The sequence below is a fragment of the Leiobunum rupestre genome, chromosome 11 (assembly GCF_980474605.1).
Source record: "Leiobunum rupestre chromosome 11, qqLeiRupe1.1.hap1, whole genome shotgun sequence".
In the NCBI taxonomy this organism is placed as follows: domain Eukaryota; kingdom Metazoa; phylum Arthropoda; class Arachnida; order Opiliones; family Sclerosomatidae; genus Leiobunum; species Leiobunum rupestre.
In genome coordinates, this window is record NC_143394.1 from 32,919,540 (window position 1) to 32,935,774 (window position 16,235).

At 35.6% G+C, this 16,235-nt stretch overlaps 2 protein-coding genes across 2 annotated transcripts; one reads left to right on the forward strand and one right to left on the reverse strand.

The window, feature by feature from the left end:
* The first annotated feature begins 44 nt into the window (after positions 1 to 44).
* LOC149922308 (venom allergen 5-like) lies at positions 45 to 4,939 on the forward strand. The gene is made up of 7 exons (XM_090164198.1): positions 45 to 639; positions 3,303 to 3,424; positions 3,528 to 3,609; positions 3,703 to 3,887; positions 3,957 to 4,057; positions 4,132 to 4,229; positions 4,688 to 4,939. The coding sequence occupies exons 1-7, from the start codon at positions 465 to 467 to the stop codon at positions 4,765 to 4,767; spliced, it is 843 nt and encodes a 280-aa protein (XP_090020324.1). The 5' UTR covers positions 45 to 464; the 3' UTR covers positions 4,768 to 4,939.
* aralar1 (calcium-binding mitochondrial carrier protein aralar1) lies at positions 4,863 to 13,847 on the reverse strand. Its single transcript, XM_090164197.1, has 17 exons — positions 13,728 to 13,847; positions 13,489 to 13,581; positions 12,863 to 12,919; positions 12,658 to 12,800; positions 12,333 to 12,588; positions 10,764 to 10,910; positions 10,549 to 10,693; positions 10,385 to 10,481; positions 10,228 to 10,318; positions 10,084 to 10,159; positions 9,802 to 10,010; positions 9,654 to 9,734; positions 9,470 to 9,583; positions 9,189 to 9,398; positions 9,007 to 9,121; positions 8,230 to 8,320; positions 4,863 to 6,799 (listed from the first exon to the last, which is right to left on the reverse strand). The coding sequence occupies exons 1-17, from the start codon at positions 13,761 to 13,763 to the stop codon at positions 6,640 to 6,642; spliced, it is 2,121 nt and encodes a 706-aa protein (XP_090020323.1). The 5' UTR covers positions 13,764 to 13,847; the 3' UTR covers positions 4,863 to 6,639.
* Positions 13,848 to 16,235: the final 2,388 nt, after the last annotated feature.

Consider the following 16,235-nt stretch of genomic DNA (forward strand, 5'->3'; position numbering starts at 1 on the left):
TTGAGGATCCGTAGCGAGCAGGCAGGCAAGCAGGGGGACCCATGTTGGAGCGGCTAAAGCTCACTCTATGCGGAGCACGTTCAAGGTTAACCCTTTGAAAAGGAGTTGCACTCTGGTTGACCCGGCACTTGTTTCATATAGCTCCCTGAGAAGAGCGGTCGGGATCATTTCGAGTTCAGCTTCCTTCTGGAAGGGAACACGCTTTTGGCAGCTATTCTAATCCAATCAGACAGCGACGACGAAGCGTTCGAACCAAACTAAACTTGTCAATGAACGATACGAATTCTTTGAAATATCGCTAAGGAAACCGCTCGATTGTCACCGGCGAAAAGACTCGCTCGTCCTTGGCTTTTACATTGAAATTAAATATATCGCGGACCACCGGTTGCTTCTTTCCGAGAATAAAGGAAATCAAATAACCATTTAAGAAATTCTCCGAGCAACTTCTCATTCATTCATTCAGCATGTCTGCCATCGGAGAGCGCGGTCGCGTCCCTGGACTTGTCTTCTCCTACGCTCTCATTGGCCTCGTCTTCTTAATGGCGCCAACGACAATGGCTTGTCCATACCGATACAACGGTGGCTACCATTCAATGTGCATTTATAGGCCAAGAGCGTGTCCCAGCGGAAAATTGTTGCGTAAGTTAAAATTCACTTTTTGTACAGTATCTTTGGCTTCTGTTGTTAAGTACGCGATAACAGCCACAATACTTATAGGTTGAAGTAAATGTAACCTCTAGTATTTATGTCATCCCAAAGGGTTCCAATATTGGCCGCTTCATCAAATGGTTTTAGACAACTTTGACTATGTTTAGTGGTTTGTGGCAGAGTAATCCCTATTCCGTAAAATATAACCAAAAGTCAATATGACTTCGCACTTTTGATACATCTTAAACCTCTGTCATACTATACCTTACAACCCAGTTTAAGAACGTTTGATTCCGATTTTTGGTATTGTGTAGCATCCCTGAAAGCAGAAGTCGAGCAAGTCGAAATACTTGACTCTTGATGGAATTTGAAATGAGAATCCTTCCACTGACTCCTCTATTTTTGTCATAACTTTTAACTTCTTTTAAATTATCTCCAGTATTAGATTACCATTAAAGATTTGGAAGAACAAACTGGTTTTTGACAAATAGGGGATTTTAAGATTTTCTTGACTTTTAAATTGTTGCGATGTCAGACAGATTAAAGTAACGGGCTGACAAACTCGCAGTAGGAGCTACTAAAATCCATTTTAAGTTAGTTCTAATTTTCAAACTTTCAAAATGTACAGATATAACGTTATGGAGTTCAAAAATTCTAAAAGAATACCTGCCTTCATTGCAAACTCTTAATTATAGACAAAACAGATAAAACTATACAAATCCAGCTAGCTAAAGTCTGGTTTGCGTCTACTTCAAAACGATTGGTGGTAGCAAATTCTCATAAAAGAAACCAGTTAAGATTATTTAATCGACCTTATTACACCGGCCACCCAATCAAAATTACCTCAACGCAAAGGGGACACCGCGATAAAAGCGTTCCAAACAGAGCGAACTTATTCAGGGTCAAGTAACGGTGGAAGCCACCACCAGCGTGGTAATCGCGATAAGAGCCGAGAAAGTAACTGACTTTTTCGACATGCTGGAAAAGAGTGGAAACTTTTGCCAGAATCATATATTCATCTTAGAAGTAGCCGCTTCAATCTTTATAAATGACCTTATCTCGCGATATACCTTTTTACCAGTTTCTACTAAAAAAAACCACTTAATTTATAATATAAAAAAGGGAGAACCATCCAAAAAGTCGGTGATAAAAGAGAGCGCGCCTCTACCCGCACGAATGCTCATTCAAAGGGCGTATATAGTTGGCATTTCTCTTATTTTTTTGTCAAAGGGGTTTTTGAAGGTCATCCAGATGCGAATGGTACGGGGTAACAAACCAAGGGTACTCTATCGCTGTCGGGGCTCTTTCAAATGTCATTTGGGAACGATTCCGTAGATAGGAAGCCACTGAGATGGCTAATTAGCGCTAAGAATCGGAATGGAGTCAGATATAGGAACGGCGTATACTAACAACACATCGAGAAAATGATTAACTCCCCCGTTCCCTTTTTTTAATGTTGGTCATTGCCGAATATTAAGTAACCCGCTCTGGTAATCGACTCCGCCGGTGAAAACGAAATTCCTTATCCAGATTGATGCTGATAACGTGGAGACACCTTATCTCTCTAAAAACCCCTTTTTATTTCAAAAGACATGGTTTTTTATCTCTACCAGTTCGAGTTGAGGCCGAAACGAATGGTTGACAATGACCTTGACTTTCAAGTCGGTGGTAATAATTTTTTAAGTCTTTCGCGCTGTCTAGGTTGTGAATAGTGAAGGCGGTAGTTTTCCATGAGACAGCATGGCGCACTATTCCAAAAAAATATATATAACCGTGAAAATTAATATCATTCTTGACACGGTGAAATAGATGAGTCTGGTGTATTACAAAGTCTAAGCTGTACCCCTCCAAGACTTGTAGAAAGTCATAACTTATATATCAATGTTTAAAGCCATCGAAGAAAAATAAAGTTTTGTGTACATTGAATCACCCTAACCAGAAAAGAAGCCGGTTTGTTAGGATTGCTTTTCGAGAGAACTTGTTAAATTTAATTGTCTATCAATAATCCCTGACCCCCAATGTAGGCGTCTTATTTCAAGCATGTTGATTATAATTACAACCATAATTAAATCTTTCCCAGACAAAAGGGACTTTATAGTAAGGTACCTCATTAGTTCCGTGTCGTCAAATAAACCTTGAGCGTACAAGTCTTCGAAAGTATTAATTTTCTTATCATTTACTTTATATCAAGAACTATAAAGGTACCTAACTAACGTCATAAGCAGCCCAATAATAAAGGATTTTCAAGGTACGGGGCATAATTAATCGAAAGTATTCCATAATTTTCACTACAAGAATAATTAAATCGTTTTCTGAAATTTATAACGCGTAACGTCACTGTATGATAAGAATCTGAGATTATACCATGGTCCATCTAATTATTGAGACACCAATCAAACCAACCAAAAAATATATTCTAGGAAATCAAAACGTTTAATGGTCCCATATCGTCCGCAAGACGACAGTCCTGAAAGAAGTCACTAACTATTAAAAAAGAAATTAAAATTTTCTGGGAAAATTAAACAGTAAAACGTAATGACATTTACCAACCTTTTGGTTGTAAATCTGTTAAGGCAAGACGATTAAATTTAATGGAGTATAGAGGTAGAACAGGATCATTAATCATAGAATGGCTGTCGGTATCTTTTTTATAGGAAGTGGCGGAGTCACTAACGACGATGTTCGGTTGATTCTGGGAGTCCATAATCATCTGCGATCCGTGGTGGCAATGGGCCAAGAGCGAGGGCTTCCAGCGGCGACCAACATGAAGACAATGGTCAATTACTTTTCCACTAATTCATGTCCCGTCTCTTTTCCTCTCTAACGTAATTCCGACCATTAATTTTCCTTCGTTATCTCGTTTTATATCCGTACGATAGAGCTGGGACAACGAGTTGGCATCCATAGCCCAGCGATGGGCCGACCAGTGTCAAGAAGGTCACGATAAAAACAGAGACGTTTGTGGGTATTCTTTCACTCCCCGCGGATTTTAAATAACATTAATCATATTTATAGAAAATTATCGTTTCTTCAACTATCTTTTAATTTAATTAGCTCGTTTTGAAGTTGGCCAAAACGTGGCTGTTGTTTGGACCTATGACAACGAAGATCTTTACGGAGACGAACCCGACTGGGAGACGCAAATCAGGTCCTGGTACGAAGAGCTCTATCAGTTTGGTTTTGGAAGTAACATGATTAGCCCGTTCCGATACAAGGCGTCAACGGGACATTTAACGCAGGTAGAAATTAAAAGAGGAACAAAGTTAATTATATAGGGGGTTAAAGCTCGTCCTTCGATTTGATTATAGTTGTTGTGGGCCGAAACTAATAAGGTCGGTTGCGGTTTCACCTATTACTATAACAGACAAAAGGGTTACACGAAACTTTACGTCTGTAATTACGGACCGGGGTAAGTGTCGTTCTAGTGCTGAAGTAATTGCTTATTAGGTATCGAAGTAAGGCATTGTTTTCGTACCATTTCAGTGGTAACTTCATAGGAAGCGATATGTACGTACCATCCAGAAAACCAACGTGTTCCGGTTTGGATCTCGTTCCGTCGCAACATTTTCCAGGATTATGTGGTACACTATGTTATATTTAGGTTCAAATACACTCGCCTGATATAAACCTTAACCTCGAATATCTAAGACCACAGATTAAAATTTAAAATTTAGGCTCCTTTACGACACAGGTCCTGAAAAAAAAGCATTTACATAAAAGAACGTGGCCTTCTTGTTTACCGTTTTTCCCCCAATTCTACAATGCGTCCCCAGCTCTCCCACTAAAGAAAGCGAATGAATTCATCCATAGGCTTGACTGCACTATCTCAAGAACAAGTTGGGCAGTCGTAGCGAATTTATTTAAAGGCCTATTTAATTCAAATCGGGTACCTTTTACTACGCCTACGTCCATGACAAACAATTCGCCATGTGAATCAGTGATAAGGAAGCTTATTAATTCAATTAATATAATTTAAACGCTTACGTTACCTGGCGATTTTGGAAATAAAATGAATCTAAAAGCCTTTAATCGTTATCAGATACGCTCAGGGGCTACGACGAGGCCGAAAGCTCCGCAGTTGCAGTCGTCGTTTCTCCTAAGAAAAGAATTCTGGCTTAACTAAACTAAAAGTACTATACATCCCAATTCCATCGACCACCTACAATTTTAATGATAAAAAAATAGACATCTATTTTTTGTTTTAACATAACAAATGTGTTTTTATTATTTTTTTCTCCCTATTTTTGTACAATTTTCTTGTTGATAAAAATTTATTCTTTTTAACACCTTTTTTTTGGCAAATTTAATATTTTTTCATTAATTTGAACAGTAATAAATTATCCGCTGCACGTTGGAGGGCAATAAAACCAGGCATTCACAAATATTGACTAGACCTGCCTCCTACAGAATGTCTCTTTCTTTTGTTTAAATACCCCAGCATTGTGAATTGTTTTATTTAAAAGCTTGAAGCTAGCGATTTTTAAATTGCTACGGTTTGGTACTTGATTTTTTTGTTACACTGTTTAGCTGTAGCTGAATAAGGAGCAGTGAAGTTGTACTATACAACCGAAACCGACAAGCCCATTCTAAAAACTATTTACAGCGAGTACAGTGTAGGGCTGGTTCGCTTGGTGGGAGGGGCTGACTGAAGGGTCAAATAATGGTACTATGATTATGAAATTAAAACCAACGAACTTAGAAGTAACTTATAATTCGCCCTTAAGAGCGAGTCTTCAAAAAGCTGCCTAAATACTAGCCTGCTCTAGTTCACCCTGCAACGCAAATTTCCAACAAGAAACGACAACAGGATTTGGAATGAGTATCTAAAGTCTTGCACTTGGGTCAAAACTAATCGCGTTACGCCTTCTCTACAAGGAATGTCTCAAAATTAAATTCAGGGAGACTTTACACTTCACTGCTCCTACTGTTTTTATATAGAAAGTGATATTTTTATTTACCATACGAAAGATAGATTTCTTTTGATAAGATTTTGGAACTTATTTTTTTTAAATTCTTGTAGAGACTCGAAAGGGTGAATTTTAGGCGCGGTACATTACAGAAATAAATAAATTTCATCAATTATATTAGAAACTAAATCATGAACAAACCGAAAAGTTCTCGGAAAGAATAAAGGCACAATTAAAAATATGGAAGCACTCGTGACATTTTTTCATCAACATCTTCAAATTGCCAAATTCCGAGGATTTAATTAAAATTATAGGTGCTTGACTAAAAATGCTACTTTTTAAAATAACCAACGAAAAAACAAAATGGCAGTTTTTTTCACCATGAAAATTCAAAACAAAATAAGCTCTATGTAGGAAAATTAAAATTGAAGCCGAAGTTTATCAAATTGAAGATTTCACGATTGTCTTTAAGCTATATGGATACGCAAGGCCAAGTATATATAATAACTATAAATGCCTAGTTAAACGTATCTACGAAAGAAAGGCCCGTAGCCAGAGTTGGACAGTGCCCCTTAGCCTTGCCCTCTCAAAATAAATTTTGAACAGGCCCTAGTCCAATAATTAATATTTCAACAATGAATAGATTTCAGTATGTAATTTTTTTTAAGCTACTGTACCCTCAAGAAAAAAATTGTCTGGCTACGGGTCTGATTGGGCAGCTGGCATTTTTGAAACCATTTCACGTACAAAGAAAAATACCTAACAAATTTAGCTACAAAGGTGTGGGTTCTTTATGTACAATTTGAGTCTCTACAACAAATCTACATAATTAAATCGTTCCGTATATTTTATCAAGATTCTAACAAAAAGAAAACGAAAAAATTCAACAATCTTTGAGACTCCTATAGACAGAGATCCTACATAACAAGGAAGGCACGCCGCATCGCTCCACCCTTTCTTTGTTAAACTTCCAAGAGGGTGACACAAACAACAACCGACTCGTCTCCACCATTCGAGAAAAGCGGAACAAAGAAAAGTCTGGGCACAGTCAGTTGCCATCTCTCTCGCGTCAGCGTTACTTTTTTTAAGTTCCTTTTTTGAATTTTGGCAAAAACAGTCCAAATTTGGACTCCACACCTGTAAACGTGGGCACGGCTAGACGGTAGCCGCCTATATGGTCTGGATTAGTCGGCCGAATTTCGGTAGCTTGTACCGGTACTTTGGTTTGCGAACCAGTTGGACGTCTACAATGAAAAAGCATTGAACCCAAATAAGCCTAGTTATTAATTATTAGATTCTGGTTTAGTTGCGCTGGAAATAAGTAAAATTATAATTCAGAAATTGCATATAGGGAAACAAAATTTGGAACTAAGCCATTATAGGTTCGATTTGAAATGCTATTATATATACTAGATGGCGCCAAAGTGAAACTTTTTGGCGGGAATGAAATTTATTACAAAAAAGCTACTAACACTATATTAAGCAATGATCTAGGTAAAAATGATACGTTTGGCATAAAATGAAACCAATATATAAAAACCACAAAAAACTTAAATTTATTTCCACTTTTCAGACTGTTGGCGCCACCTGTTAAGACTTTAAAAGTCAGCCTCTAATGGCCTTACCCATGCGAAACGATCTTCTTCCTTATCGAATGTGTATTAGTTGATTGTAGCATACTTAACAAACTAAGGTTGGGAATTAATAATACAAAATGAACATCTCAAAGGAAATGCAGGCATTTAATTACCATCTAGTTCAAATGAATTATATAACTGACTAACTATTGGGAATACAAGTAGAAAATATTAAATTGTGGCAGACACGTTTATATTAAATTCCAGAAATTCGGATTAAACCCCTGTTAATTAAGACAAAAGTGAAGCAAAACTCGAACTTTTTGTCGTTGCTAAAGGTCTAGAGTATTTGGTCTAAATATATTGCAATTTATACGCCCAAGTAAACTGACCAATGATAACTTAAATAAAAAATTTACAAAGATCCACGAATTGGGGTAAAACTTAAGCTATATTAAGGTCAATAACATAAACAAGCAACAGTTCACCATTAATATGGAACTTCATATTTCAGTCCAGTAGTAATTTTGCCTGTTTATTGCGTTATTACACTCAGAAAAGTAAAGTTACCCCCCCGATTTATTGATATTTTATATTATTCTTCACATTTATATCTTTCCCAATCATCAGACTAACAACGGATCTCATAATTTCATCAATGATGAAATTACTCTAAAGAGCTCGAGGGTCCATGTTTTAAATTTTACCGCGCTAAATACACGGCCCTATAAAGATAACGAACGCCATCTAGCGACAATTTTAACAGCAATGATTCGTCAAGTTAAGGGTAGCTTTTTAGCTGGGGTTCACGTGGTGGCAAGAAAACTTAATAATTTATCTTTTTACTCCAGCTTTTATTTAAGAGTAGGTGACTCTTCAGGTTATAGTTTAAATTCTGACTTTTCCCAAATTCTTAAAATTTGCTGATTTTGTAGGCTTAATTTAAAATTCCTTGACCTATGGCAACACTAGTGTTTAATACATGGCAACCCTACGTAAAATTAAATGTTTCTACTCCAAGAAACTAGTTTTTGAGTGTAGTTATAATAACAAAAATCTGAATACTGTCATCAGAAAATTGAAGCATCATTACATACCTTCCACCAAAATCAATGTAGAAAAGTCTTTGCAAAATTTCATAAGTAAGAAGAGTGAAGCCAAACTGAGGTGCCGAACGTAAAACACGAGCTAAAACCAAAACACTTGGTCAATATCGAATTTTAAAATAAAATCAAGAACGTAATTTAAATCCCTAAGAACATTGTACCAATGCAATGCTGAAGCTCTTATACTTTACAGAGGGCCATGCCCCAAAATATGCGTGTAGTTTTTATTGAATGACCAATATTGTTCAAATTTAATAATAAATAATACTTTTTCAAAACTCATTCTAAAACTTTATAAGATCAGTAATATGAGTCAAAGTCATTCAATAAGAAAAAGTTCTTAGTTTTGGAAGCTCCAGTGCCCATTCTGAAAAGTATGAGAGCCTGGAAGGAGCCATGGTACAGTTTTTTTTTAATGTAGATTTGAGAGTTAAGGTTCTTAGAATCCTAAATACATTCTTGGTAAATATAAATAGTGCCAAAATTAAATGTCACTTGAATAATGAAAGATTGCGAAAAAGTAAAAAAGTAAGTAGATTAGTATGACCAGAAGTTCATTACTCCAATCTCTGAAGCATCCAGACGCAGCGCAAGCCGCATCTATCATATCAACACCGAGAAAAACTAGAACATTTTGCCTCAATTCAGAGTCACCCTTCTTGGGCTATATCGTAAAGTCTTTATACCAAGCATTACGAATGGATTTTTCAACAGATTAAGTAATGGACTTTCCAGTAAAACTTTTAGGTGTAGAAATGAAACATTTACCAGGACCGCCTTTCCAGAATGCTTTTCCACCTTCTTCTTTAAATATCTTTCGACAAGCATCAAAGACTCCAGTATAAGTTGTCTGACCAGCTCTCGCCGCAACTTGCAACCTTGTCTAAACGCCAAAACATTTGGTTAAAACGACATTTGAATTACAAATCCAAGCTATAACATTTACATACCTTTATCACATCAGCTGGTGTTACTAAATAAGCAGCTGGCACACCGGCAATAACAGCGGAGAGCAGTAAAGACCCAGCGCCATTGTGACCATTTTGGTCAGCAAAGGTTAATTTGCAGTGCGCATACACAGGAAAATAGATAGCAGAGAAGGGTATATCACGAAGGAAACAGGCTCGGGCACCCTTGTACAAGCCACGAATACCCAAATCCTAAGACAAAATCATTTCAAATTCAATTTTAAGAACATTTACACATTTCCAATGTTATACAACTTGCTTACCTTAATAACCGTCCATGCCCTAACTTTTCCACCCCCTACTATCTCTCCTGCAACTTGCAAACGAATCTTTACAATTTCCAGAGGATTTGTGAACATAACCTGAGAAGCTCCAGCCTGTAACGATATTTTTAATTAATTACGTACCATTTACGAAGTTAGTCTTACGCAATGTACTAATACTTACACAGCCACCAGCAACCACTTCAGCCCAAACAGCAATATCACCTTTTTCACTCGTTAATTTGTCTCGTACTAAATCATTCATCTATCCAAATGTTTAAAGAATCTTGAAGCATTTTATTAAAAAATTAGGCACAAGTTTAGGTCCTTACCGTTAATTTGATGGCTTTTTCAGGGCAAACACCCACAAGTTGGGGAACAAGCCCTCGATACAGACCAGTAACGCCTTCGTGCCGAATAACTTTCTTAAAACAATCCATACTATTACGGTACATCAGTTCACCGATGTAGGACCCTGTTCTTTGATTTTGCATTCTGGTTTTCACCAAATCAATCGGATAAACGAGAGTAGCTCCAGCAGCTAAATTTTACCAACAACTGGTTGATTATAATGAAAGTTAAGCCAAAAAAGAAGTTTAGTAATAAGGTTTTACCTCCGGCAATTGAACCCAATATGAACCTATAGGCGCTTTCTAGTAATTGAATGCCAATACCTCTGTCAGCAGCGCTCTATATATAAAACATTATCGAAACTAATAACTGATGATTTTAAAATAAAAAGTTTAAAACATATTTACAGAAACTGCTTTCAACTCAGTAAGTGGCTTCGAAAGGAACTTTGTTGGTCTATAAGGTGCGATTCTTTCTATATCATCGAAAGTAACACGCCTAAATTTATTAAAAATATAATGTGTTGAAATTAAGAACTTCAATGATATTATATGACAGTCTCACCCTGTATCAGCATGAAGAAAACTTGCAAGTTGAAAAAGGATATCTATCTCCAAAGGAGTGATTTGTGACATCAACTGAGCGGCATAGTGAAATTCCTCTTTGGAAAGTCAAGAATTAATCAAAACACCTTTAATTATTTGATTATTTATTCTTGGAATAGCTACCCTTTGTCACTTCAATATTAATATTGCTCTTGGTGAAACTCAAATATATCTTTTTCACTAACTCCATGTTGTTCAGTAAAGAATTAAAAGCCATAAAATAAGGGAAGGTCACAACGTGCCCGTAGCTCCCGCCTCCTCCAGCTACCTACAAATTTTAATTTCAAAACAACTTAAGTAATAATAAAGGGTTGATGTCATTTTCTCAAACAGCATACCGCAACTAAATTCTTTTTAACATCCTCTGTCAATAAATGACTTTTGACTGATATCATAATATCACTAAAATCCATTGCTGATATGCATCCTCTTTTTTTCTTATCAAAACGTTTAAAAGCCTGGACTGCATGTTCTTCGTGGAAATCCTACAAAATTTACAAACACATTTGCTAATAATTATGGTGCTGTTTATGGGCGTTTAAAATACATCCCGCCTATCAAAAATAAACATTAACAAAAGTTAAGACAAATTTGTATCATGCAAGCCTAAGTAAAATGAACTAATGAAATGAAAGAGTTGGCTAATTTGACTTCATTTAAAAACTGAACTATTATTTAACTGTAGCTAAATCAAAGTGTATTTTCAGTATGTTTCACATTAAACAGACTATCTACAATTTATGTTACTTGTAATAAACCCTACTTTGCCTCTGCTCAAAACAAATTTCACAATAAAAAAATACCATACATGAATTATAATTAAGATGGAAACACAATAAGAGAGGCCCTAACTCAAGTACTTGCCTGTATCCCGCTAAGGACAGCGTCCCGAGCGGGTAATTTGGCATGTTCCAAGCAAACACAGGTTCTCTTCCGAGTTTCCCTGCGAAGCATTTGTATAGAGTGAAGGTCGCGAATCATACTAGCTTACATAGAAATAAAATTAAACACTTTCTAACAAACCAAAAATTATCTAACTGCTTTTTAAATTACATTAAACTTAAGATTAATCAGAAATTTGGCTAAATAAAACTTTACAACCAAATAGTCTAATAAATTTCCTAAAAGCTTAACTGTACTTAAGACTTCTCACAATCAAATTTGATGTAAAAATATCGGAGCTAAGCCAAAACCTTTGGTAATGGCTTAAAATTTAAGATATTGTCTCAATATAAAGAAAGAAGCTCGATATAGACAAATTTGATTATGCAGGGTTGCCACAGTTTTTACAGATTCAAATTCACTGACCATCCCCAGAGATTTTCCTTGACTTATTTTGTGCCAAAATGTTGTATTTTTTAACCTATATTTTAGTAAAGGTTTCCTATTCGCAACCTAAATTAAATTCCCTGACATTTCCGTATTTTGGACTAATTTCGCAAATTCCCGCACTTTTTGCTGATTTTCAGACCCATATGGAAATTCCCCGACTTTCCCAGGAATTCCAGGTTTTCCATGTACTGAGGCAACCCTGTTATGTTACAGCATCAATTCTATCCTTCATATTTATTTATATACACAATATTGGTAAGAGCCGCTCAACAGAGAAATAAGAAAAGAAAAGGTTTTTTTGTCAAAAACTTGGTAAAATACCAGGGAAAAAACCAGGCGAGGGATTAAATAGAGTATAGAATTTGGTCTATTTAGAACCAGGACAGTATGAACGGAAAGAGTCAGAGGCAAAGATAAAAATAAACAAATAAATTCAACCACAAGTAATTAAAAGAAACCCTGTTTGAGAATAAAGAACATAGTGAAAAATAAACGAGAGATTTGAAATTAACAACTAACAGACAGCAAAAATTCAAACCAACCCCATTTAGGACAAAATTAGAGAAAATACTCACATGAAGAACTTGGGAAAATTCTGCATAGCTCACAGTCCGTTTTCTGTCCTCTCCAAAATGCAACTGCATGAACTGACCTTTGAAGTCAAATGGTATCTTCTCGTGTAAGGTGGTATATTTAATAAGCTCTTCAAATTCATCATGGGTAACGTAACCCGAGGCATTCAAGTCAAATAGTTGGAAGGCAGTTTGATATACCGCATCAGGCTTGCACAAAATTCCTTCAAATGCTTGGAATTCTGGGAAAGATATAAGCCTACAAAGATATTCAGGCCAAAATAAGAGGATTGTAGAATTAAACCGATAAAAACCATACGAAATTTACCCATCTTTCGAGGTATCCAATACATTTCCAAACAAGTACACAGTGTGAGGGTCAAAGTTAGGATCTGGATAGAGTCCTAGAAATCCTCTCACATAATCTTCAGGTGTCATGAATTTTTCGCCATCTTTCTCCACACTGGCATACTGAGAGACAAAAAGTCAATATATTTGCGAATGTAAATTATTTAATATGTTTCTACTCTTACTTTACGAAATATGTCGTGTAGCCGATCATTATCTGCTCTTTTAACATACTGGTGACTCTAAAATAGAGGTTAAGATTAATAAAGGCTAATACAATCCTAAACTACAAATAATTTGTAGAAATACTATGAGAATGCCTCAATATATTTCTATGGAAATTATTGTAGTTTAGAACTTACAATATGTGGCATTTTGAAATAAAATCACACACAAGCTAATGTATTATGAGAAACTATGTTAAGGGGATCATGAGAGCCTTAGACACCACTATCTCTATTACTGTTATCTTCAATTCTATGCCCTCCAAACACTCCAGTTTGATTTGCTGATTAACCCAAGTTTGATAAGATTCGGTATTTGTAACTACAACCTCATTCCTTGTGATTATGCAACCATTTTTCAAGGCTAAATGAATTTTTTACAGAGTTCAACACTCGCTAATAAAAAGGAATTTTGAAGGGCAAAATTGTAACATTGAATTAGAAACTAGAAAAAGTTACCATTCCCAGTCTACCAGAATCCCTGTAAGATAATATGCCTGCGAAATGTGCCTCTAAAATATCTACCAAAGCAGTTCTTTGCCTACGTATCAATTTCCTAAAAATTATAAAAGGAACTAATACAATACCTCCAGTTGGCAATGGGCTTTTTTGAAGAAAAAATCAAGAGGCCAAGTAGATGAATCGTTTAAGCCTAGGCCTAGCCTCATATCAGCTACTAGCTAAAAACCAAAATTTCGACAAAATAATGTAAAATAATACAAAACGCCTAATTTATTACACAGCTGTAAGTTAAATAATAAGCCCAATAAAACCCGTTAAATGAGTTTAAACATATAATGCAAACCAAAATTGGGAATAAACAAACCTTATCTTCGATTAAGTCGTTATCACCGGCGTCCATGATCTGAAAAGAATTTATCGCTCAACTACTAAAATTACTCTTAAGCCACGTCCAACTTTAACCAGCTCGCTAGCCCTGTGCAGTTAGCAGATCAAAGTTGGCTGTAATATGGTCTAATAACATTACAAGCGCGGCCATATTCAACTGCTAAATACGGCAATGAAAACCTATAACCTTTAAATATCCGCGACATCTAGCTTCCGCTTTTTAAAATTTTTAAATGAGTTTCGAAGAGTCTGGATACGCTAGTATCACGCGTGTGTGCTCTCGCTTGGTTTTAGGTCATTTGTTTTCCGGTTTCCTTTTTTGGTCGAAGTCTTTTTTCTTCTGTGTCCCTTTTCACTTTCACTCCCCGCACGCCATTTGCTTTTCTTTTGGTCCCTGTCGCATTGGATTAATAATAGGATAATTATTTCAACAAGCAATATATGATCAGTAGCTTGCAGACTTAGCCGATATTGCAGTGTTGGTGAACACGCGAACAATTTAACGATCTGGGCATCAGGCCTCCATGTGGTATCTTTACAAGAACATTTACAAGTGGCCCTTGACAATATGGAATGGGGACTAACTTTTCAACCAACCAAATGCAAATACATGGTAGTAACTAATAAACTTAAACCCGAAATGCTCGATGACATATATTTTACAATGGGGACATCGGCGTTAGAACGAGTTGTCTCGTAAATGTACTTGGCAGTCTTATTGTCTTAATAGACCATATATTTAACTGGCGTGGACATATCGACTCCCATTATACTTCGTCTATGAAGAGACTACATTGTTAAGAGCGGTATCCTCAACAAGTCTTGAAGCTACTGTATAGGGAACTCTTGTATAACATACAGCACAGCGGCCAAAACACTCATGCACAAACTGGACAGGGTACAAAATGCAGCCTTTAGAGCGATCCTAGGGGTGCCGAAGTCGCCTTGATGGAGGCTGAAGCGTCGATAATGCCACTATCCCACCGACGATAACAGTTGGCAATAAATTATACAGTGTCGACTAAAAAACGATCCAGAGCTAATAATTGAAAAGCTGTTTTTCCTAGGAATTTGATATTTTCAGATCGCATAGATGAAACAAAACTTTATGACCTTGAACCATGTCCTCAAGGTCATTCAAAATCTTTCTCGAGAGCCGTTGAGCGGATAGCCTCGGTTCCAATTATATGCCCAGGTGGCTCTGAACCGATGTATATTGGTCAATAGGAAGCTAAAAAAATTAACCACAAAAACAAGAAGGTCATAATAATTTTTACCGAAGAGCAGGTGCGGGTTTCTGTATCCCTGACCACGGAACGCAACATTTTTGGTAGACCCTGGTCATCCAATAATAATAATAATAATAATAATAATAATAATAATAATAATAATAATAAAAATAATAATAATAATAACTAAATTACGTTTTTTACCGTTTTTGCTTGACATATAGACCTTGTGCATATTTGTTTAACTGTTTTTCCTCTTTTTCCTATACAATAGTTTAAAAAAAAAATATTCCTATATACCTATGAAATGTCATAATGTTATAATTGTATAGCCTCACCATGAAATAAAAGATGTCTTAAACTAAAAAAAAAAATAATAATAATAATAATAATAATAGTGGTTTATTTCGTGTAAATAAACAGTACATCAATGGTGACCGACAAGTATTTACACGGGTTACAAGGAGAATAAGTTTTTTGTACTATCGTACTTCGTTTAGGGTTTTAAATTAGAAGGGGTAGGTATATACAATTTTTAAATACTGAAAAATTTACTTTGATAAATCTAATGCTTTTAAACATATCTTTTGTTCTCAAATATATCTAATTTTCCACCAAATTTATTAAAATTATCCATGATACGACTCAATGGTTGTATCATTTTTGTCAGTGGTTTAAATGGTATAAAATTTTTAATCCTTGTTTTTTTATTGGGAATATTGAAGTGTATTTGTTTAAGCAAATCACTACAGTCAATATTGTTACTGATTAATTTTTTCAAAAAAATTATATCCAACTTAATAAGGGTGTCTTTAATCGAATCCATTTTTAAATTTTTAAGAATAGATTTATATTTATATGGATTTTTCGAATCAAAGTAGTTGTGATAGAAATATGCAAATTTCTTTTGTATTCTTTCAAGCTTGGCTATTAGGTTAACGCTGGAACCGCTAAAAACCAAGGCTCCAAATAAAAGCTTTGGCTTTATTAATGTTAATTATAGCTTCTTAAAACATGTTAGAGAATTTATATTCCGGGAGATCTTTAGGGCTAAGCATAAAGTTCGAAAACAATTTCCCGAGACATTTTCAATGTGACTGGCAAACTTCAGTTTTTCATCAAAAATTACTCCCAAGTCACGAATACTATTTTCGCGTTTAAGAATATTCCCGTTTAGTTTATAGGGAAACAGAATTTTTTTCATACGAGTATATGATATAACATAAGTTTTGTCCTCGTTGATTGGAATATTGTTT